The following is a 24645-nucleotide window of genomic DNA, read 5'->3' on the forward strand; positions in this document are numbered from 1 at the left end:
GCTTTGTTAACTCTGAAACTTAACAGCATGGCTTTTTTTCCCCCTGAGGCTGTCTAGCTTTGCTGGAGACAGCATGTTTTGTGGCTTTATTCTTTCCATTTCCCAGAGCCACCTGGAAGCTGTCATCCCCAAAGTGCTGACAACACCCCGGCACTGTGCTAAGGTTTACAGAACTTTGTCTTATGTAATGCTCACCTCAACCTTCTGTGATATTCCAGGAATTCGTCCATTTTACAGATAAGGAAACCAGAACTTTGATCAGTTACTTAACTTCTCTAGGCTGTGTATCCAGCTACTAGCAAAAGTTGAAGTCAAGTCAATTCTGGCTGATGTAAAGCCCATATTTGACTGTGGCAGTTTTGTCTCATGAGTAACCATTTGTTTGATGCAGAGCGTGTTGTTTTTCTGTGAAATTGTTATTTCCAGTTGGATTCCTGGGCATTCTGTGGTGGGTAGTCAATTGAATAACTCATCTGCATGACAGCTGGATTTCTAAGAATCAAAATTAAAATTCTTAATTGTTTTAGAAAATCTCACCACTTAAAAGTCACATTCATATGCATGATCTTATTTGTTCCTTTTGATGCCATGAGACATGTAGGAAAGTTTTCATTCTTAATTTGCTCCAATATATAAAGGGAGAGCAGACCTCAGAGGAATAACATATCGTGCTTAAGGTCACAGAGGTTTTAAGTGGAGAAACTATGTAAGTCTCCAGTGTAAGATCTCCCTCCTGAAGGGCCATCCTCTTTTCTCTAAGCCTCCTTTAAGTAGGTTGAATGGGGAGTGAGGTTTAAACCATCTTTGATTCTGGAAGCCAAGGCGTTGGGTTTTTCTATGATATATCTGGTTGTCGTCCCCATGTGACCACTTCTCTAATTGTGGGAAGCCAAGAGATGAAAAATCTGTTATAAACAAGGATGATGAAGCCTTCTGTGGTGATGACACTGGCCCCTTGACCCTCGCTAAGTGTCGTGGAAAAGAAACACCATTTTCCCAGGACAGAGAATAACAGTGCATTTCTTCAGGGTCTGTTTAGTTTTGGAAATTTCTATCTTGCAGTTGTAACTTCATATAAGCCAGGGAAGGACACTTGTAGCATCATGACACTTAAATGACCACAGAGGACAATGCCCCAATTGGTGAAAAGGAACACGAATATGAACATCATGCCAAAATTCAGATGATCAGTCATTCGTTGAACAGGCTGATCCTGAACACCATGGAATGATGATGATAATAATAACAACAACAACAACTCACAAGTACTAGAACTGTGTGATGGTGACTTTCTAGAAACAGGAAGTATTTGTGTGGTAGCCCAGAGGACCCACTGAGGAAGGTTGGTGTCCTAAGAACTTTAGTCATTGCCCAGAATTTTTTTCTGATGCAAATATTTTTCTTTTACAAAAAAGAGATTTTACTGTGCATGTTTTACATTCTGCTTGTTTTTTCTTAGCCCTTGTCATGAATGTCTGCACTCTTCTAAATAGTGATTTAATGGCTAAAGAAAAGAGTATTAAAATAAAAAGAACCAACTGTATGGGAAAACTTATTTGCCAATGATACCTCAGACAAGGTTTTAATCTCCAAAATATACAAAAAACTTACATGACCACTCTAAGAAGACAAGCAACCCAATTAAAAAATGGGCAAAGGACTTGAACAGACACTTCTCCAAGGAGGACATACAGAGGATCCAGAGACACATGAAAAGATGCACAGTATCACTAGCTATCAGAGAGATGCAAATTAAAACCACAATGAGATAGCACTTTACACCGGTCAGAATGGCCATCATAAACAAAGCAACAAACAGCAAGTGTTGGAGAGGTTGTGGAGAAAAGGAGACCCTAGTTCATTGTTGGTAAGATTGCAGACTGGTACAACCACTATGAAAAACAGTATGGAATTTTCTAAGAAAACTAAAAATGAATATGCCTTTTGACCCAGCAATTCCACTGCTAGGATTATATCCTAAGAACCCTGAAACACCAATCTAGAAGAACCTATGCACTCCAATGTTCATAGCAGCACAATTTACAATAGCCAAGAGTTGGAAGCAACCTAGGTGCCCATCAGTAAATGAATGGATCAAAAAAAAAAAAAAAAAAAAACCAAACCGGTACATACACAATGGAATTCTATGCAGCAGAAAGAAAGAAGGAGCTCCTACCCTTTGCAGCAGCATGGATGGAACTGGAAAGCATTATGCTGAGTGAAATAAGCCAGGCAGTGAAAGACAAATACCATATGATCTCACCTTTAACGGGAATCTAAACAACAAAACAAACAAACAAGCAAAACACAACCAAAGACACTGAAATAGAGAACAGATTGACAGTAACCAGAGGGGAAAGGGGAGGGAATTTCAGGGGAAAAGGGGAAAGATTTACAGGAACAAGTATAAAGGACACATGGATAAAAACTAGCGGGAGTGGAAATGGGAAGGGAGGTAGGAAGGACTGGGGGGATGGGCTGGGATGTGAGTAAAAGACAGAAAACTGTACTTAAACAACAATGAAAATAAACATTAAAAATAAAATATATTAAACAATAAGTAGTGATTTAATAGCTAATTATGTAGCATAATGCATCAGCTATAGTCTCTTGCCTCTGTGAACACTACCTCAATAAACAATGCTTCAGTGAGCATCTTTTTTTTTGCTAAATATTTGCATACAATCCTTTTCTTTTGATAACAGTACATTATGGGGGAGCACCTCTCCTTAGGGGTTACCCAGTAGAATTGTATGTGGCTTTGGGCGTCATGGGCACCTGTACTGTATGAGCAGTTGGAGTGTATGTGGGGCCTTGCACTGTGCATGAGAGACTCTCCAGGCAAGGCCTTTGTCAACATTTTCCTTCCTCTTTCAGTACTTCTCGTGGTGTTGGCTCAAGGCTGATAGCCAGTAAGATGTTTATGAAAAGTCACCACACTTAACTTTTCCTATATTTCTAGTTACCTTGAGACAATGAAGACTAGCCTTAACATTTGTACTGATCTCCTTACAAATATATTCTGCCCCAAAGAACTAGCAAATCACCTCAAATCATTTTTGTAGTGAAGTTTGATTTAAATAAATGAGCAAATAGCTAACTACCAGCCCAGTGGGAAGCAGATTCTCTTCCAGGAGATTCAAATTTTGTGTCACGGCACCAGTGAGAACTACTCAGGTTATACGTGTGGTGAGCTCCTGTGACTTGGGAAGGGTAGGATGCTGCTCGTAAACATTAGGAATCCCAAGAAAGATTGTTTCCTACACCCTTAGAAATGATGCTGAGGGCAAGGTGCGGTTCTCTGATGCGTGTTTCTGGGTGGGCTTCAGTTTTAAAATGACAAGATATCTCCTTGGACAAGAATCTCCTTGGAGCCTTAGGAGTGTGGATCTAGGTCTTGGTCTTGGGAGGGCACTCTCATGCTCTCTCAGTTCTGCCCTCCTCACTTCCACCGTCTGACATCCTCAAATCCCCGAGGACCGTTTATTAAGCCCAGGGTGAGTGCTTCCTCCCCCAGTGCCATTTTAGCCGAAGCATATAGAGAGGCATGTGAGAAGTGGCAAGCTCGTGGTCCCTAAGAATGGAAGTCTTTTCAGCCACCTAGTGCAGGGGTTAGAAAACTTCTGCAAAGGGGAAGATAGTGAATACTTTAGATTAGTGTGCCAGAAGGTCACTGTCAGAACTACGTAACTCTGCCATCATAGCATGGAAAAGCCAGAGAGAAGATGTAAAGGCATGAGTTTGGCTGTGTTCTAATAAAACTTTACTTACAGACTTTTGACCTTTGTATTGTTCTCACCTTATTAAGCTTTATTCTTTTGACTTTTTTCAATCATTGAAAGATGAAAAAGCCATTCTTATTTCCAAGACAGTGGACTGGATTTGTACCATGGACTGTAGTTTGTCAACTCCTAATCTGTAGCCATTGGTTTTCTTCTGCATTACTTTCCGTTATGTCATTTTTTGAAACCTCCCTGTTCTTTCTTTCAAGTAGCTGAGGTGCAAATATCCTCTGGAGCTTCTGGCCTCCATGTAGCTTATCAGGGAGAGCCAGAATCCCTACCTAGAAGGACCATTAGGCCCAAATCAGATAACATCCCTCCTCTCTTTTTAGTGTCCTGGCTAGTTTGACATATAATTTGGGAAAATGAAGCTTACAGATGTACTGTGATCGGTGGTTCTGGTTTCTGCAGGGTTTCAAGGCTCTAACGAAAAGAGTGTGCTGCCCAAATGATGGTGAGAATGATTTTTAGATAATCAAGGATATTTATATCTTTTAATACGTTGGTGCCTTGGAGTTCTGTTCCAGCATGAAATTGAGAATCAGGTCTGGATAATCAATTTGGTGTCATCTCTTAGAACAATAGTAAATGAGAAGGGCATTCAGGCTGGAGTGGTAACTTGCCTGCAGTGGAAACGGGGGAATTATAAACATTTTATACTGCTTTATCTTTGCTATATTTAAAAAGAAAACATGATACTGATTTTTATGCAGGGCGTGTTTAAAAGGAGATCATGTGCTCTGTATGACAGGGGAACAGACCCAAGGGCACATTCTCAGATTTGTAGCTTTAGCTGTTGCCTGTGGAGCTGTCCAGCAGATCAGCGCCTGGCATTTTGCTCAGGGACCTGAAGCCATGGAAGCGACAGAGACTCAGGCCGCCTACAGAAAGAGATTGGTCTGACAGATGCAGTGATTTATGAGAGTGCTTGTTAAGGGACATCTGCTGCTGAGAGCCACCAGATGAAAGGCACACAGGAGGTGGGTGAAGGAGACCAAGGACTAGGAGAGGGAGGGCTCTCTTTAAGGCAGGTAAGGATCATCCTAATTACAGCTGTTAGAATTGTGAGTTGGTATGCAGCTGTGGAAGGGTGCAAAATAGTAGAAGTAGCATGGGCTTTGGAACTGCACAGATATGAATTTGAATCCCTGGCTCTCCTGCTCATTAGCTGAGGTCTTAGGTGAGCTGCTTCCCTTTGTTTGAGCCTCCAGTTCTTCATCTGTAAAATGGGTAAAATAAACACTCTCCCCTCTCCCATTATGTGAAATTGTACTAACATAAAAGTCCAAGCACAGTTTCTGGTGCATAGGGGAGCTCTGTAAGCAGTAGACATTACTAATGTGTGTCCATTCACATGCTTATTCATAGCATTGATTGTTCTTTGTGATTTCAAGTAGAGCCTTCTTTTCAAATAGATGCTGAATGGTAACTGAGACAGCAGTAGCTCTCGTGATCAGAAAGGAAGCATATAACAGTCAACATGCATTTATAGGTATGTGTATGGGCATCTAAATAGCACATAGGAGTATGGTAGGTACCTCAAGTATGATTTAAAATACAGTTCCCTGGCCAATAAATACAAGAAAAGATATACCACCTCAGTAATAACTGGGAAATCACAAAGACAGACCAAAATGAGATAGTGCTTTATACTTACAGGATTTGCAAACATTTTAAAGTTTGACAATATCAAGTGCTAAGGAAAAATAGAATGAGGGAGCTCATATACACTACTAGTAGGAATTTAAGCTGACATAACTACTTTGGAAAATGATTTGTCAATATCTAAAAATTTGAAGATGTGCACCTGCTATGTACTAGCACATTTCACTCTTAGGTATAACCAAGAGAGGATCTCCTATATGTAATCAAGTGGATGTGTCTATAACTGCATTGTTTTAGCAGTATAACCTCCTTGTCCATCTTAGTGGGTAACTCAGTGTCCGGCCTTAACGGGTAGTGGATGCAGCATACCTTAAGTGAGCCAGAGTCACATGTGGTACCAGCATACATGAATTTTAAACAATGGTGAGTGAAAAAAATAAAGTTGCAAACAGAAAAGCATTTTTATATAGCTTGAAAGCATGGAGAACAATTTTAATATATCGCCTATAGATACCCGCATGTGTAATAAAAATTTAAAGAAGTTATTTGGAATAATAAATATTTAATTCAGGGTAATATTAAGAGATGAATGAGGGATGTGGTTGGAAATGTTGCCTAGGGCTCAAGTCCCAACTCTGCCATTTACTTATTAGCTATATACCCTCAGACAAGTTTCGGATTTGTAAAATGAAATAACATCACCTACCTCATAGGTATGCTACGGGTTGAGTGAATATAGGTAAAGTATTTAGAATAATACCTAGCAGATAGTAAGTGCTAAATCGTAGTGCATAATCATAGCTACAGTCTCTTACCCCTAGATATATTAGGAACTCTGCCAATAGCTTTATGTGCATTCATTTAACCGTTTCCTACTCCCCAGCAAAGAAGTTCTTTGGCTCCAAATGTCAATGTTACCAAGGCTGAGAAACTCTGAGCTACCTGCACAGGGCCAGCAGGTACAATTTTATGAAGCTGGAAGGGATCAGAACCCAAAATATTGACAAACAACACTAATGACCACCATGCATCCTGAGGCTTAAAAGCTGCCATAAAGGCCCTTCAGAAGATATTTTCCATGATGGAGGCAAACTGTTACTTTGAGGGATAGCCATGGAATGGGGCTCCTAACACAGTCACCTGCGTCAAAGGACGGAGGAGACCCAGGACTCACTGATAAGCTGCCCGCTGCTCCCCGTCAGCAGTCTTTCTGGAGCAGCGTTGTCCGAAAGACGTATAATGCAGGCTACACATATAGTGTAAAATTTCCTAGTACGTCCACATACAAAAAGTTAAAAGGAACAAGTGAAATTAGTTAACTAGTATAATCTATTTAATTCGGTATATCCAAAATACTATAATTTCAACATGTAATCAATGTAAAGAATACTGAAATATTTTACATTCCTTTCTTTCCCCCACTTTGAAATTCAGTGTGTATTTTATGTTCGAAGGAGCCATGTTTCAAGTGCTCAGTTGGCACATGTGACTCGTGGTTGCAATACTGGTCGTACTGCTCTGAGATTTCTGTTCCTGGAACTTTGTGAGGGACTCACTTGGTCTCTGAGAGCCAGTGACACCGCTGTCACCCAGAGTCGGTAAGCTGAGAGCAAGATGTAACATCCAGGGACGTCTGTCCCAGGCTGCCAAAGGAGGCCTGCTGTTTTAGGAACTAAGAGGGACTGATTTTCTGCGCAGCCTGTAGCCTCAACTCTTCTGTTTCTCCTCGGCAGGTGCCTCATCACCAGACATGGAGCCCAGCTATGGGGGCGGCCTCTTTGACATGGTGAAAGGAGGTGCGGGGAGGCTCTTCAGTAACCTAAAGGACAACTTGAAAGACACCCTCAAGGACACCTCTTCCAGAGTTATACAATCTGTCACCAGGTACGTGTGCTCCTCCTGGTTGAGTTAACAGACCACTGCATCCCCAAAGGACCTGGTTACCTGCCAACTGCTTGTCTGGCTCAAAGACTGACAGTTTTGTGATGCAGTTTCGTGGGATCTGACTGACTGAGCAGTGTCGCTAAAACCATGAAGTTGAGTCCTTCAGAAGCTACAAGCACAGGCTGGGAAGACTCAGCTCATAGATACATGGCAGTACAGTGTGTTGCCAACCTGGGGTTTCGAATCCAGCATTCTGGATTCTAATGCATTATCTGCCCTTGTTAACCATGTGACCGAATGCAAGTTAATTAAGCTCTCTGAGCTGTGCTTTTTCACCCTGGTAGCATTTGTGCCTTTGGGTGTTGAGAATTAAATGAGCTAATCATGTTTATGCAGTCTGCATAAGCAATGCTCATGGATTGCAATCAAAACAGAATTTTGTTTTTGTATTTTAATAACCCATTAAAATTTATTTAGTGGGAGAAGTTTCTACCCTTTCACTATATGAAACTTTTACAGGTAGAACATAATGAATTTTTTTATTCTTAGTTATAAGATTTTAGGTTCACTTTAAGTTACAATGTATAGTTTTAAATCATAAATTCAAATGGCAAATTTAATGTATTAATTCATATTTTAATCCCCAGCTAGGGCCTGATAGGCAGGAAGAGGATGTCCTTTGTTCATTCTCCATCACTTCCCTCCCTGTGCCCTAGCTGCTAACACCTGTGGGTGATAGTGCTCTGTAGGCAAAGAGCCTGAGTTAACAAATAAGCATTGTTTTCTAAGTGGATTCTGCTCCTAAAGTGGCATCTGTTTTTAAAGACTATTGGGGTGATCTGGTGGCAGTGGTAGATTGAAGCTCCTTGGGGTGTGGGCTCTCTTCTCTCAACAATGCTCCCTTGTTAGAGAAAAGGCCTTGAGGGAAGTCAAAATGTGCCAGCTAGAGGGAAGTGCCCCAGGTGGGTGAGAGAGAGAAGGCTTGGCATATTTGGATCATTTTAATGAGTGGCCTTTCTTGTCTCACTTTTAGCTACACAAAGGGAGATTTAGACTTCACTTATGTTACCTCCAGAATTATTGGTAAGTTTCTCATGTTTACACACTGCTCCGACTCGATTTCTAGTTGCTAATCCTCATGACAGCAGACCTGTTGAACCTGTTTTCTTTCTGTGTCACCCTCCCAGTGATGTCCTTTCCTCTGGACAACGTTGACATAGGATTCAGGAATCAGGTGGATGACATTCGAAGCTTTTTGGACTCCAGACATCTTGACCACTACACGGTGTACAATCTGTCACCCAAGTCTTACCGAACTGCCAAGTTTCACAGCAGGGTAAGGAATTTTAGCTGTGGGGTCACATGGTTGAAGATATAAGAGGGTATTTTTCTTTTACTCAGCTATCTTCAAAGCCTATGCCCCCAAAGTTGAAAAACTACACCCTCTAGATACTTCTAGCCACAAAATATTCATTAGGCTTTAATGAGATTTTCTTTGGGTGAAGACATTTGTAGGAAAATCTCTCTGTCAATGAAATGCCATCCAAGTTGGGGGCCCAAACCAGCTGTGGTTTGTTACTCAGTTGTTAGGGTGTGTTGCTGTGAGGATCAGTTGGAGATTGAACTGCTATGTAAGGCATTTGGCTGCCTTTATTCTATAACATTAATCGTGCCTTTAACTCTTCCTTATTGCTCCTTGGGCATCATCATGAGGCAGTGTAGCTAGTCCAGTACAGACACACTAGTATTAACTTGAAATAGCTTTCTGACCTACAGTAAAAAAGCTTCTCTCATAAGAGAAGATAGCACATACATAGTCTGCCCTGTAGGCTTGGTAGTACTATTACTAATATTAGTAGCAGTGAGAGCAGCGGCCAACACTTACAGAGCATATCCATTGTGCTGGAAACTATATGCAGTATCGTTAAATTCTTTCAACAGTCCTCTGAGGTAGATGGAGGAGCTGAGTCACAAAGAGCTAAGGTAACTTGCCCAAGACCCAGCTAGTAAGTGGCCTTAAGCTTGTGTTCTTAACCATTACCCTAGACAGACAGTATTACCTGGAAAAGTTGGATTGTACTCTTAAGGGGCTTTTGGAACGCAACAAATATTCCTAGTTTAGCCGCTCTGAGACCTGGCTTTGGTTTGAATCTAATGTCAAGGCTGATATTCCTGGTCACTGAATTTTTAAAATTACACTTATTGGGGTAACATTAGTTAATAACATTATATAAGTTTCAAGTGTACAATTCTAGAACACATCATCTGTCTATTGCATGGTGTGCTCACCTCCAAAAGTCTAGTCTCCTTCTGTGGCTAAATTCCTTTTTTTTTTTCAGGATTTCATTTATTTATCTTCAGAGGGGAAGGGACGGAGAGAGGGAGAGAACTATCAATGTGTGGTTGCATTTTGTGCGTCCCCTGCTGGGAACTGGCCTGCACCCCAGGCATGTGCCCTGACTGGGAATCGAACCGTGGTTGTTTGGTCCGCAGGCCCACGCTCAATCCACTGAGCTACCCCAGCCAGGGTTAAATTCTTGATTTACTCACCAAAATAAGATTTTTTCTCTCTCTCAAGAATATCTTTAAATATTTTGACTCACCCTTTAGATATTATTGTTTCCGTAACTACATTTGGATATATGAATAAACAGAAAGGGTTTTCTATACATTGGCCCCTTTAAAAGTGAAACTTGATTTCAAATACATAAAATGGTAGCAGGCTGCCTGGGCCATGTGTCTGGGATTTCAGCTTTGAGGCCAGAACACATTTTGCTCCAGATTCCAATTGCCATTGATAACCTCTGGGCCTCAGTTTCCAGGCTGTAGAAAACCCAGGAAGGGTGATCTGCATGTTGCGATTCCTGCCCTAATGTTCAGTCTGCTAAGGGAGGGTTTTGTTATGGACCCTCTCTCCTCAGGGTGTTCCCCCAGCAGGTAACCCAGTGGTTCTCAAACTTCAGTGCGGCCCAGAATCACCCGGAGGGCTTGTTAACACCAGGCCCAGCATTGCTGCCCCAGCAGGACAAGGGGGCTGTGAGAATCTGGGTTAGTAACAGTGCCTGGGTACCACTCCTCTATGGCCCTGCACCAGTCTGAGAAGTGAGGATGAAACCAATTCCGAAGTGGTTTGGTCCAAATTGCCACTCTGCAATGGAGATTTTAAATGCAGCTCCTTAAAATTCCCTGTAATTAACTGCCCTTCCAACTCTTATTCCATCTATTACCTAATTCAGAACAAGTGAATTAACAGCCAAACAACAATGTGAGTAGGTATTTTTGTTTCTAACTCAGATGCACATCTTTTGAATTTTTTTTTCTTGTTTGGAGACTAAATCAGTGCCATCATTTTTAAAACTGAAGGACAGTGGAATATCCTGCATGATATTTCATAGAAATTTTATTTGATCTTGAAAGATCTGTGATAGTCTGGAACATTTTCCTTCTGAAACTAAATAAAAATATAATATCATTATAGAAGCATTCATACATATGCAGATGTCTCTTGGGATAGTATTTATAAAAGCAGCTGCTATAAAGATATTTCCAGAAAGGTATCTATTAGTGTCCCTACAAATTTTGTGACCAGTCTTAACAATCTTACCAAAAGAACCAGGAATTGCATAATGAATTACATCTGCCACAGGCTGCTCTCACTTTCCTTAGAAGGGCAGGAAGCATGTTTATTTTATTTGCTACCTAGTGCCTGGAATGGCTACAAGTTTATCAGACAAATGAAAGTGTCAAGGACTGTTAAACACACAGATCATACAATAAATATTTGGCTCTGGTTCTCAAGGCACTTAAGCCTAGTTGGAGAGAAAACCCAGGACATTCTAAAGACAAATGCAAACAATATGTACAGTACCTACTGAGAGGGATTAATGAAGGGAGACAGCAGTGGGGACGAAACTTGAAGTGTGAATAAATCTTGTACAAGTGAAAGATGTGGGGTTGTTTCTTTTCCATGCAAACTGTAGAAGGTGTCTTATGCAGTTCTTCACGTTCTGGCTTCTGCCCACCTCTCCAGATTCATCTCTGACTGTTCCCATGCCCAGGAACCCACGTTTCACCCAGGGGACAACACACACTGTCTCTTTGCGTGAGCTGCTCCCTCGCCTTAAAAAGCTACCCTTTGCTATACCTATAACTCCACGCCTTCTTTGTTAGCCTAACTTCACGACGGGGAGGATTTCCACAAGGCTTTTCCAATTCTTTCTCCCTAAAACACAGGATTGCGTGATGCCTTCACAGATAGTTCCTGGACTCTGTAGAATGGAACTAGATCCTCGGGTGAGCTCCTGCAACCCTCACATATCCGGTATACAGTCCCAAAAACCTTACTATATTCACCTTAGCTCTCTGTTTGATGTGGCTTTTATCAAGCTCCTACTCTTCTCTCTCTCCAGTTCTAACACTGAATTGATTTGCATCTCACTGTTGCATTATTTAGAAAAGTTCTCTTGCTTCTCATCTTCCCTTCTGTGAAGATTAGAACAATTTCTTCCTCCTTTTAGGTCAGCGAAGTGCTAGGACGGCAGTCAAACATTATTTTAATAAGTGTATATGGCAGAGTGTTCCATAAATACCAGTGCTGAAAAAGGAGACTGGTTTTATTTATGGACTCACAGGAGTCCAGCTCTGTCTTTACCTCTGTGCCTTCAAACCTGAACTCAGTCGCTGTACATTTTTATTGGTTGGTATGTGTTCGGGGATATGGGTGGCAGTGAAAAAAGACAGGCTGTTTCTAGGAAGAATTCACTTGCCTAAAGGTCTCATTCTATATTTTGATTAGCTTTTATGCTTAGAAGCCACCTGGGTTCACAGGAATCCTATGCAATAATCAAAAACCATTTTCTGAGTATTTATACATGTAACAAAATTAAAAATAGGATTCTGTGTTTAGTATCAATTTTAGCAGAAGATTCAACTCTAAACATCATATGCCAGATAGTCCTATGTTCGAAGTGAGGTGCCAGCGTACCTGTTCAGAACCACAGAGGAGGTATTGAAGGTCAGGTTTTTTATTCTTCTTAGCCAGCACCCACCTGGAGGAAGTAAAAAGCACCAACGTTGACAATAAAGTCCTGGGAGCTAATGAGATGCATCATCTGACCAGATGTTCTTTGATCTGAGTTAAAAAGACAGGGGTCCACTGTGTATTTAGATTCATGTATGAGCTTCAGGAAATTTAAGCATCTGCTTTCACTTCATCTTTAAAATTATTATTGTGGAAAAATATACAGACCATAAACATTTCATTTTAACCATTTCTAAGTGTACCAATCAGTGGCATTAAATACAGTCACTATGTTGTGTAATCACAGCCACAGCTTTTCCCCGTCACCCCGTCCACTCTGGGAGTGTGTGCACGTGCGTGTACCCGGGTTCAGTTCCTGCGCAGAGGGTTTCTGTGCCCAGGAACGTCAGGAACCACCGCTTCATGCATCAGGCTGTTGTGAATAAATGGAGACCTGGATGAATGGCCGCCAAATCTGCTCTGAAGCTCTAACACTGATTAGTGCTACTCCAGTGCCACGTGGAGGCTGTTTCTCCCTCTGCCAACCAGGAAGGGGAGGTATGTTGTTAGTAACACGGAGAAAATAAACCCAGCTGGTTCTTTTAGATTCTTCCTTCATTTTGACTCCTTCCAAACCACATGGTCCTGTAGGATTGCTTCCCTTTTGGGAACAACTTGATTTGAGAGGTCATGATTGTTTGTAGGTGAACCTTTTTTTTCCTTTCCTTCCAGAGTTCACTGAAGTGCCCCATTGCGTCTGCTTTGGTGTGCGTCTAGGAAGGGGTGGGCCGCAGGGGGTGATGCGTCATCTTTCCCTCTGCCACCAGGCATCAGTGCAAAGCAGGAGATAATGGGGAAGAAAGAAAGCCCAGCCTGGGGGCAGAGGGCCGTGGTCCCCCCCACACTGTAGCTCTGTAAGCTTCGGCTAATTGTCTTAACTGTGGTGACGTGGCCATGACGTGAAACTCCACAAATGTAAGATGGAATTGCAGTAAATATTCATCAGACAGTGTGGTATAATAGAAAGTACACAAATTTACTATTTTTATTAAGGTAAAATTTATACACAAGTTTTAAACTTTAGAAATTATCTTAGGCTCCTATCTCAGCTGCTCCTCTTCTTGGGTAAGTTACTTCACCTCACTCGAGACTCTGTGTTCTGCTGTGTAAAATGGGGGTGACAATAAGCATACCTATCTCATTGATACTTAGAACACAACTTCTGTAAGTGTGCTTAAGAAATAGGTTTCATATCCATGCCTGTCATGGAACAAGCATTCAGTGAATGGTAGCCATGATTAACACTGGTAATAACACTCCCGTGGTAAATGACTGGCTGAAATGCCCGTCCTCCAAAAATGGTTTCGGATTCTGAAAACACTGGATTTGGCTCTTTAGGCCAATTTTCCATAGCACCTTTTGCTCTTAGGCTCAGCAAATGGGATGCTTGTGCCATCTTATCTCGTGCCTGGGGAGACAGACAGATAAAAATTGAACGGCATCCAACCCTGGTTCTGTTTTCACCTCTTTTCGCACTAGGTGATACCATGGCAGCCTTGTAACCCATATGGCATCCTCTGATGCTCCACGGCTCCCAGGGGTGTGCAGAGGGACTGGAGATGGCACAGTGAAGTGTCACTTGGCCCTATGACAGTGCTTACTGTGTGAAACTGTGAACCCCAGAGAGAGACAGACAGAGAGAGAAATAGCTTGAGTGATTACATTCCTTTTAAAATGTTTTGGTTTGTTTATGCCTTAAAGCATTTTCCCTTTTAGACAGAGCACATGCTTTTAAAAAATTCTAATTGTATGTTTGCTTAATGATTATAATTATATATATCAAGTAAATATGTAATTATAGAGCAGTTTGAAATTAATATTATTTACTTGATTGATTTAATTATTCTGAAGCTATTAGCCTATTGTGCTAAGAATAATCCAGTCAACTTTTAGCAGAGACTCATTACAGATGTTGACACTCAGTGTTTGTGTGGGTGACGTACAGTTTCTAACAGGCTTAAAATGTGGCAATACTGCCTAGGAAAGCAAATTTCCCACACTTTTACATAGTTGTGATCTGAAAACACAACAATATTGATTCACCTGTTTCTTTCCCCAAGTAGTGCACATGGAGACCAATCTTATTACAAGAAGAGATTGCCAAATGGGGTTCATTCTTTCACTCATTAGCTCAGCAAATACCTATTGAGCACCTGCCATTCAACTGGCAGGTGCATCCTGGGTTTGAGTTGCAAAAATGCATAAGTGATGGTCTGCCTTCTCTGCAGCTTAGCCTCTAGATGGGAGACAGACAGAAACAGCTATTTTAACGTAGCTTGACAATAAGCTGGCACTTACTATATTTACCTTTCTGTAGTACTGAATTCTGACAGCAATCTTGTAATGCCCATTTGCTCTTTCCACACAGGAGAATTGTGGCGTGGAGGGGTTAGTAACTTGCCTAAGGTTCACCAGGTAGGAAGTGGTGAGGCCGAGGTGAAAACCCAGCCTGTGGGCTCATCCATGTTGCTCTAGTGATAAAAGGTGTAATAGATGAAAATAGACAAGAGCCTGGGCACAAAGATGACTAAGTCACTAAACATTTCTGCCTGTGGGGGTGTTAGAGAAACTGTCCGAGATAAGAGAACACTTGAACTTGGGTTTTGAAAGACGAATAGGGATTTACCAGGGAAGAAAAAACATCAAAGACAGGAAGCAGCCTGTGCAAATGTACATTTTGTATTGCCTTTGATGGCAAAAATTTATCTTCCCAATTATTTTTTAAATTGGTATATTATCTCCTTTTTCTGAGAAGACATCAATGGGAAATATATTTGGGGGATAAATACGGTCCAGAAACAGCCCTGAATCGTGTTGGATAAAAGGGACCACATGTTATGGAATTTAAAGTAACAAAGGCCCAATACTGGGTGACCCTGCATTGTTTGGTAGCTATGGCAAGTATTTCACCTACTTTGTTTAATAAACCACATCTGTACCTTTGCAAAGATATAGAAAAAAGGGTAACCGGAAAAGTTCCCTGCCACTACCCCATAATCATCTTGCAGAAAAAAAGTTACAGACTGAAAAAGAGAATGGGCTTTCTTGGCAGCCCCGGAGAGAGGAACATCATGTGTTTGCTTTTAGATGTCACACGTAGACACCACACGTAATTTACCATTTATCTTTGACTGGTTATTATCTGGTTTCCAGAAAAGGGCAAGCCAAGCAGATTGCTCCTACCTCCCTTGCCACACTGTTAAATATTAGAGATTTGAGACGTTTGTAATTTTCTTGGGCCAGTGTTACTGGTGTTGTAGAGTACTTTCTGATGACACCATCCACACAAAACCTGTTCTTTCTGTAGAATTCCCTATGTCAGCAAATGGCATCTGCTCCCGTTCTTTTATCCAGCCAGTCACGCTGGAAACCTGGACTGTTTCTCCCTCGTCTCTCTGTTAAGTACACCACTCCACTCTCAGGCACTGCCACTGTGTGGTCAATCACCCACTCCTGTGTACATACATTCTACTTTTCTCTTTAATTCTTAATCCCTCGGGCCTTTTTGCACCCCAGTGCTACCCGTCTAAGCCTAAGCCACCACCATCCCTTGCTTAGACTGCTCAGCGGCCTCCACACTGGTCTCCCAACTACTCTCATGTATCCACGTCCATTCCCTACACTGGGTCTCGAGAGCTCTTTGGAAAATGCAGATCCGAGAGTCACTCTTTTTCTTAAAAACTTTTCCCAGTTCCTAACAGGGCCTTGTATGAATGATCTGACCCCCCTCAGTCTATACTCTAGCCATATATTTTCAAGACATTCTTGGCTCTATCTGACTTTAGGGCTTTGCACTGGCAGTCACCTGATACAATAATGATAATAGCTACATTTATTGATCCCTTTGTGTGTGTCAGATACTGATCTAAGCCCTGAAATGCATTCTCATGTAGTACCTACAGCCCTGTCAGGTAGGCGGGTAGGTATCATTTACCACATTGTATGAAGAAAAACTTGAATATAATTTTGTCAACCAATGTCACCCCAATAAATTCAATTAAAAAGTTTTTTAAAAGGCTTAATGAGATCCCAAAGTTTGCCTAAGTCTAAGCTTCTCTTCATTATTAGTTAAATTAGTGAATATCTAATCAATTGAGGCTGATGCCTAGTTGCCACGCTGGGACTGACCCGCAGTATGATTTTAGACAAGACAACCTCTGAGAATTGGTTTCCTCGTTGCAAAATGGGGATCATACCTGTCTTATATGATTGCTGTACAGATTAGAGCCAAGCAGAAGTCTTGGAACATAGTTGGTACTCTATAATGTGTTAAAAGAATATGTGTGTTAGATGAATGAAAATGCTGAAGGTTGGCCCCATGGAGTTGTGGGCTCCTTCATGAAAAGAGGGAAGAGCCCGAACAAGGCTCGGCTCCTCCGTTGTGCCTCTCACGCGATCACGACAGCTGGTATAGAATTTGGGCTAGTGTGGAATCTACAAGACAAACCTATAATTAAACATCTAGTAGGCAGATCAAAGCAGTTTATATATAATAGAATTAAATTTGGAGCTTTGTGTAGTGAGTAGTATTATAGCCAATGAGGTATATCTGAGACATAATTATTGCTAATTGAAGTAAAATTTGGGGTACCCTCACAGAATTAAAAAAAAGCCCCAGTATGTAGTTTAAATGGCCTAGCTGAATTTAAAATGTATTTTACAATGTTTTTTATACCTTACCGAGACAGAACTTTTTAATGAAAAAATTGCTGGATTAAGTTAATTCTTCTTTCTGTGTCTGGACTACTCTCAACTGTTCCTGGCTATATTGAAAGAGACTAGAGTATCACTTCTGGAAGCAGTTATGTGGTCTAACACCTGTGAAAGGAGAGGAAGTCACCAGGGGAATCCATTTCCTTTTCCTGTGTTCCTCTAGGTTTCGGAGTGCAGTTGGCCTATTAGACAGGCCCCCAGTCTGCACAACCTCTTCGCCGTGTGTCGGAATATGTATAACTGGCTACTGCAGAATCCCAAAAACGTCTGTGTTGTCCACTGCTTGGTGAGTAACCTTTATTGTTGTTGTCATTGTCTGTGGTAGTGTGGTGTAGTTTAGTCAAACACAGCTGGCCCTGTGCAAACTGATACACAGGTAACATTTAAGTTGAATTATCACTTTACTGAACTCCTACTTAGGAATTAGGTGACCTAAGGGATATGAAAATGAGAAATGACCTTATTATTCTTGCCTTAAAATTTGAGTACTAGTGGGAGAGGCAGGTGTGTACACAACCCACTTCATACGGGGCCTGTGGAGTGTGGTGAATGTTACCAAAGGTAGAAATGAGCCACGGTGTGCAGAAAAAAATGCCATTCAGCTGGTATGCCATAAACACATTGGAATATTAATTTCTTCTTACTCTTTTAAAATACTTTTTTTTATGTTTTGCAATTACAGTTGATATACGATATATTTTAGTATATTTTATTGATTTTGCTCTTACAGTTGTCCTACTTCTGCTCCCCTTTACCTCCCTCTGCCTTGCAACCCCTCCCTCTGGGCATTCCCCTCCTCAGTTTGTGTCCGTGGGTCGTACGTGTAAGTTCTTTGGCTTCTCCATTTCCCATACTGTTCTTAACTTTCCCTTGTCTGTTTTTGTATTTACCAGTTATGCTTCTTATTCCCTGTACTTTTTCCTCTGTTCACCTCTGCCCACTGATCTCCCTCCATGTGATCTCCATTTCGGTGATTCTCTTCCTGTCCTAGTTGTTTGCTTAGTTTGTTTTTATTTTTGTTTTTATGTTCCATTGTTGAAAGTTGTGTGTTTGTTGTCATACATACAATATTTTATTAGTTTCAGGTGTACAACATTAGTCTAGTACCCAGCTGAACCATAGTTATTACATTATTGACTATACTTCCTATGCTTTCTTTACTTTTTATGTTTGAATAAAAATGAAAAGAAGACACCTATGCTTTATAAGCAATCACATAAAACATGACTATTTCATAGCAATGCCAGTGGGACTGATGATTTTTCTGATAACTGACTTAGAGTCCCTTTCCCTATTCCTTTTTCTGGAGGCCTCTTACCTATTGTTTAAAACTCAACCTTCAGACTTCCGCCAAGATGGAGGCGTAGGTGGAAACACTTTGCCTTCTCGCACAACCAAGTTTAAAAACAACAAAGTTTTAGCAACAAAAACACAGCCAAACCACAGAAAATTGAACTACATGGAAGTCTGACAACAACGAACCCTTCAGCCAAACCAGTAAGAGGGGCAGAGCCAGCAGCAGAGCAGGGTCAGGCAGGAAAGATCCACCGGACCAACCCTGGCCTGTGACCCAGGTGTGTCAGCAGCTGTGGGCAGATCTCAGGTGTGGAATAGCAGTGGGCGAACCCACTGAGGGTGCAAGGCAGTGGACTCACTGAGGGCTGACCACGGTTACACATTCGAGCGCAGATAAACTGGTGAAGGAGCAAGTGGTGAGATAGACCGTGCAGGCCCCAGTGGTGGGAAGCCGCAGAGGGGACCGCCATTGTCCCTCTCTGACTACACTCCCACATACAGTGTCACAAACCAGCGACCTGGGTGGCCCCGCCCTGGTGAACACCTAAGGCTCTGCTCCTCATACATAACAGGCACAAACAGATCAAAACATGGCTCAAGAACAACTCAGAGCCCCAGAGCCGATAAATCTAAGCAATGAAGAAATAGCCAAACTTTCAGATGCACAGTTCAAAACACTGGTGATCAGGATGCTCACAGAACTGGTTGATTTTAGTCACAAATTAGAGGAACATATGAAGGCTAAACTAATTAAAATGAGTGGAAATGTACAGGAAATCAGTAGTAATGGAAAGGAAACTGGGATTCAAATGAAAGGAGCAGACCAGAAGGAGGAAAAAAATGACCAAACAGAAAAGGATGAAGAAACAAGAATTCAAAAAAATGAGGAGAGGCTTAGGAACCTTCAGGACATCTTTAAATGTTCCAACATCCAAATTATAGGAGTACCAGAAGGGGAAGAGGAACAGCCACAAGTGGAAAACTTATTTGAACAAATAATAAAGGAGAATTTTCCCAATCTGGCAAAGGAAGTAGACTTCCAGGAAATCCAGGAAGCTCAGAGAGTCCCAAAGAAGTTGGACCCAAGAAGGAACACACCAAGGCACATCATCATTACATTAGCCAAGATTAAAATGAAGGAGAGAATCCTAGAAGCAGCAAGAGATAAGGGGACAGTCACCTACAAAGGAGTTCCCATCAGACTGTCAGCTGACTTCTCAAAAGAGACCTTACAGGCAAGAAGGGGCTGGGAAGAAGTATTCCAAATCATGAAAGCCAAGGACCTACAACCAAGATTGCTCCATCCAGCAAAGCTTTCATTTAGAATGGAAGGGCAGATAAAGTGCTTCTCAGATAAGATCAAATTCAAGGAGTTCATCATCACCAAGCCCTTATATGAAATGTTAAAGGGACTTACCTAAGAAAAAGAAGAGAAACAAGATGAACAGTGAAAGGACAGCAAACTCACAGTTATTAACAACCACACCTAAAACAAAAGCAAACTAAGAGGACAGCTAGATCAGGAGCAGAACCATAGAAATGAAGATCACATGGAGGGTCAGCAACAGGGGAGTGGGAGAAGGAGAAGGGGGGAGAAGGTACAGAAAATAAGTAGCATTGACGGTAGGTAGAAAATAGATGGGGGGAGGGCAAGAATAGTAGGGGAAATATAGAATCTACAGAACTTGAGACACGTCATAAACCAAAGGGAGGAATGGTGGGGGAGGGGGTGTCCAGGGTGGAGGGGAATGAAGGGGGGAAATAGAACAACTGTAATGGCATAATCAATAAAATATACTAAAAAAACCGCAACCTTCAGTAAAATATTTTGGATGCTTCTGAGTATTTTCACAGTAGGGACATTTTCACTGTCCCTCCACTGCATCATCATATTGGTGGCAAACTGACTGTTGTCCCCCTAGACTGGGAGCAGATTACAGTCGAGAACTGTGTCTTCTTCCCCTCGCGCCACAGGTATGAAAGATTTGGAAACGGGGTTGCCAACATGAACAAATGAACACACAAATGGGATCTGAGCGTAAATACTGGAAACATTCACTGCTTCTATAAATTGCAGGGTGTGTGTGTGTATATATATATATATATTAATACTATGATCTTACTTGATGATTCTCCCCCTTCTTCTTGATAGCCAACTGGATAAGAAGGGAAAAAAGCAGAGCATTTTTTCTTATTTTCACTTCAAATAATCAACTTTTAATATAAAAACGAATAAAATTTTTTAAAAGACCTGTATGGCAGTTAAAATGAGGGGATGCATACCTAAGCACCTTGAGCATGTTAAAGGGGTGTCTGGAGGACTAAATTCTGAAAAGAATTGAGAAAACTATTTTTTTGAAAAAGAAAAAATGTCTTTGGAATAAGGACAACAGCAAATACTTGAGACACATGTCATAGCCTTAACTCCTTTATTCTGTTCCTTTGTCGTGGAGACAAATGTCAAGTTAGAAAGGGAGTAGCAACAAGAAAGACAAAGCTGACAGGTAGTAATGTCTAAGAGAGACTCACAGTACCGAACAGTAATCTACTCTCCAGACTTACATTATGGGGCCAAATGCCAAAAGCCCTAGGAAAAGCAGTTATCGATCCCTTATGGAATATGAGGAAACTGGAAGAGGGGCCAGGCAAGCAAAGATAGATTGTTTCCAGAAGAGAGGGAGTTGATCGTGGGAAGCTGCAGGATGGTGAACCTGGTAGCAATTCAGGTGAAATCCTCATATAAATTTTTACACAAGTGATTTTCAACTCTTAGGAAGAACACTAAAAATTGGTTCACGATGAACACACATATCAAACCAACCAAATTTTTTGCAAGAGGACTAACAGATTAGTAGAGAATAGTTTATTGGATTTCTGCAAGGTATTTATCTGTTTCTTATAATCAAGAAGGAGAGACTTGGGCTAGGTTGTTACACGTTTAGGAAAATACTGGTTGAATATCTGCTTTCAAAGGTAGGTGGCTAATGGATCAACAGCCTCCCAAGTTTATTTTGGTTGCTCTTTTAATCAACATTTTTTATGACAATATGGAGGTCAAACTGATCAATTTTCTCAGAATGGGAGATTCACTATGAATGAATCTGGAGTTTAAAAGCTTTTGGAGATTGGTCATTTAACAGAAGCTATGTGAAATTAAACACAAGATAAATATAAACTCTTGACTTCTGATTTTAAAAGATTGAAATATATACGTCTACACATCATCTGAAAAAGAGCTAGGGGTTTTAATAGATAGAAAGATCACGGCTTATGGTATGACTTAGCATTTAAACTAGCTTGGCCTGGGCATATGTTGGGAAAAGCATTGAGTCCAAACTGTGGAAGATGATATTTCCTCTCTAGTGTAGTTAGATCACATTTCATAGCTTGCATCTCACATCTGGGCAGCACATTTAAGGTTGTTCTAAAACTGGAGTCTTATTCAGAGGAAATACACCAAATGATGATGTCTCTTAAAATGGAATATTAAATGAGGAAGAACTGAAGGGATTGTGTATTAGTCAGGGCTTTGCAGAGAAACAGAACCAGTAGGATGTGTAGAGAGGAATATGCATAAGAAATTTATTATAGGGATAGGCTGAAAAGTTCCACAGTCTGCCTGCCCTCTGCAAGCTGGAGAACTAGGAAAGCCAATGGTATAATTTAGTCTGTGTCTGAAGGCCTCACAACCAAGGGGGCCACCAGTGCGAGTCCAGGAGTCTGAAGGTCCCCAAAGCAGCAGCTCTGATGTCTGAAGGCAGGAAAAGATGGAGGGTCCAGCACAAGAAGAGAGAAAATTTGCCTTTCCTTCACCTTTCTGTTCCAGTTGGGCCCTCGACAGATTAGATAATGCCTCCTCCCTTTTGATGAAGATGGATCTTTTTACTAAGTCTGCTGATTCAAATGCTGATCTCTTCCAGAAACACCCTCTCTCGCGCACACACACACACACACACACAGAAATGATCTTACCATCTGGGCAAGACAGATGCCCAGATGGGTATCCCTTCACCTGGCCAACTTGACACATAAAATTAACCATCACAGATTGGATGTGTTTTTAACCTGGAAAATAAAAGTATTCATGGAAAGGGAGGGCTGTCACAGAGGGAAAGAAGTCAGTTCACTCTTGGTGCTCCCAGAAGGAAGAATGAGGATCACCCAGTGGCGTAGACTTCAACCCAACATATCAGTGTAAGGAAGACCTTCATAAAGGGACTGGCCTACTTCAAGGAGCAGTAACCTCCCTGTAACTTCCAGTGTTCCAGAAGAGGTTGGGTCACCATCTGTCAGGATTGTTATTGTATGTATTCCTCCCCTGAGTGAGGTTGAGTCTTCTTTTATAAGATTTTATATGAATCGAGAAATATATATTGAATGAATTACAGACATAACATATTCTACAATAAAATGCAGTATTTACCTGACCTGTGAAGTCTACTTCCAGCCCCAAACCCAGATACCTCAGCTGTTAGTTCTGATGCCCCAAGTCCAAAGTTACGTTGAAGGTTAGATTATTTTTTAGTAAATACACACAAATCAAACTTATATTGGCTCGGTTTCTTAGGTTAGTAGAGAGTCAGTTTCATCCTAAGAATAAATCTTTTCTTTCTGCTTGGTGATTTCAATAGCTGGGACCGAGTTTGGTTTTTGAGTAAACTTTTTGAACTGACAGGCATGCCAGCCTGGGAGGGGGAGAGAAAAGGATTTCTCTCCTCTCCCCCTACCCCACCCCCAACTCATCTCTTTTAGTGGTGAGTGGCTGATTGGACTCTGTTTATGACAAGTTTATGCATTTCCTTTGGCAGGATGGACGGGCAGCATCGTCAATTCTGGTTGGTGCTATGTTCATTTTCTGTAATCTCTACTCTACTCCTGGACCAGCTGTTCGATTGTTATATGCAAAGCGGCCAGGCATAGGACTTTCGCCTTCCCACAGGAGGTAAAGTAAGCTAGATGCAGGGTAGGCACAGACATGCAGACATAATCAAATTGGTGTCATGCACTTAAAAAACAACAAACAACTTTTTAGATAATTGACATTATTTTTCTCTTTTTTAAATTGCATCTCCTTGCCATTTTTGGGGGGGGGATTAAAAGTGTTTCTAATGATAAAATTCTAAAACGTTTTCAATGCCAACCTCTAACTGACAAATTTTATAGGTTAGATCAAATAGGAGTAGTTGTTCCAATACTGTGCTAGTATAAAGCTCCCAGAAGTTTTTTCATTTAATAAATACTCCTTATCGGTGCTTAGGGGGGAGTACGGCAGTGTCTCTAGATAAAAGCTTTCCTCAACTATCGGCTGCATTCTCTTTTGCTAGTTCATGTTAAAGAAAGTAACATAGTAAATTTTTATTGTAAGTTAATAATTTACAAAAATAAACATCTTAACAAAGATCAGTTGCTTCTTTTTCCTGGTGTGGTGGGCACCAACAGAATGACCTGGTCTTCTGTTTCAGATACCTGGGCTACATGTGTGACCTCCTAGCAGACAAGCCCTACCGCCCTCACTTCAAACCTCTCACAATTAAGTCGATCACTGTCAGTCCAGTCCCTTTTTTTAACAAACAGAGAAATGGATGTCGCCCTTACTGTGATGTGCTGATTGGAGAAACCAAAATATATACAACCTGTGCAGATTTTGAACGAATGAAGTAAGTCATAATACTTTGTTTCTTCTTGTGAACTGTTCAATTCCTCTGTAAGCTGGATCATGGCTGATACTTTTAAAATTAGTTAATCATTGGTGGTAAAGGTAGGAAAGCACAACCAGGTCAAGGGAAGTCCTAGGCCCCTTTCGAATGAAGGCAAGCTAAGGAGACTAACCTGAGCTGTGATGAGGGTTAAGATTCTGCTGTGGGAAAGAGGACCTGACCTTGAAGAGATTTGGTGAGTATAATGGAGGAGTCAGAGATAATGAGGTTTCTAGGTGAACAGCTAGGTAGATGCTGATGTAATTAAAGACATTCCAGAATCTGTAAGAAAGAGCAGCTGCCGGTGGGAAGTGTTAGGGGAAGGGAGTAGAGAGTAGGGAGTGGATGGCAGCTGAAATTATTTGAACTGAAATATATTTTGGAATATATTGAATTGGAGGATTAGTATCCAGGGTCCTCACGAACATTTCTTTGCTGTTTCTGTACTGACCGCAGTTGAACTTTTTGTTCTTTCTGTCTTTGTTTTTACCATTAATTTAAAGTTAGGGAAAGGCAGATACATCAGGGCTAGATGTATTTGAAGAAAATGAGATCTGCAAAGTAGGGACGGGTGATTGTGTGTCTGGAA

General features: G+C 41.2%; 1 protein-coding gene across 4 annotated transcripts in view; it reads left to right on the forward strand.

Moving 5' to 3' along the window:
• The window catches only part of DNAJC6 (DnaJ heat shock protein family (Hsp40) member C6), a 148446-nt gene that overhangs the window by 98265 nt on the left and 25536 nt on the right, over positions 1 to 24645 (forward strand). For all 4 annotated transcript variants that reach the window (XM_037143748.2, XM_037143750.2, XM_037143752.2 and 1 more), the window contains 6 exons: positions 7121 to 7271; positions 8305 to 8354; positions 8459 to 8607; positions 17228 to 17350; positions 23169 to 23302; positions 23823 to 24017. In XM_037143748.2, coding sequence (XP_036999643.2) covers positions 7121 to 7271; positions 8305 to 8354; positions 8459 to 8607; positions 17228 to 17350; positions 23169 to 23302; positions 23823 to 24017 — 802 coding nt within the window. The remainder of the gene's footprint in view (positions 1 to 7120; positions 7272 to 8304; positions 8355 to 8458; positions 8608 to 17227; positions 17351 to 23168; positions 23303 to 23822; positions 24018 to 24645) is intronic.

The sequence above is a fragment of the Artibeus jamaicensis genome, unplaced genomic scaffold (genome assembly GCF_021234435.1).
Source record: "Artibeus jamaicensis isolate MK-2021 breed Jamaican fruit bat unplaced genomic scaffold, CSHL_Jam_final scaffold_1019, whole genome shotgun sequence".
Taxonomy (NCBI): Eukaryota; Metazoa; Chordata; class Mammalia; order Chiroptera; family Phyllostomidae; genus Artibeus; species Artibeus jamaicensis.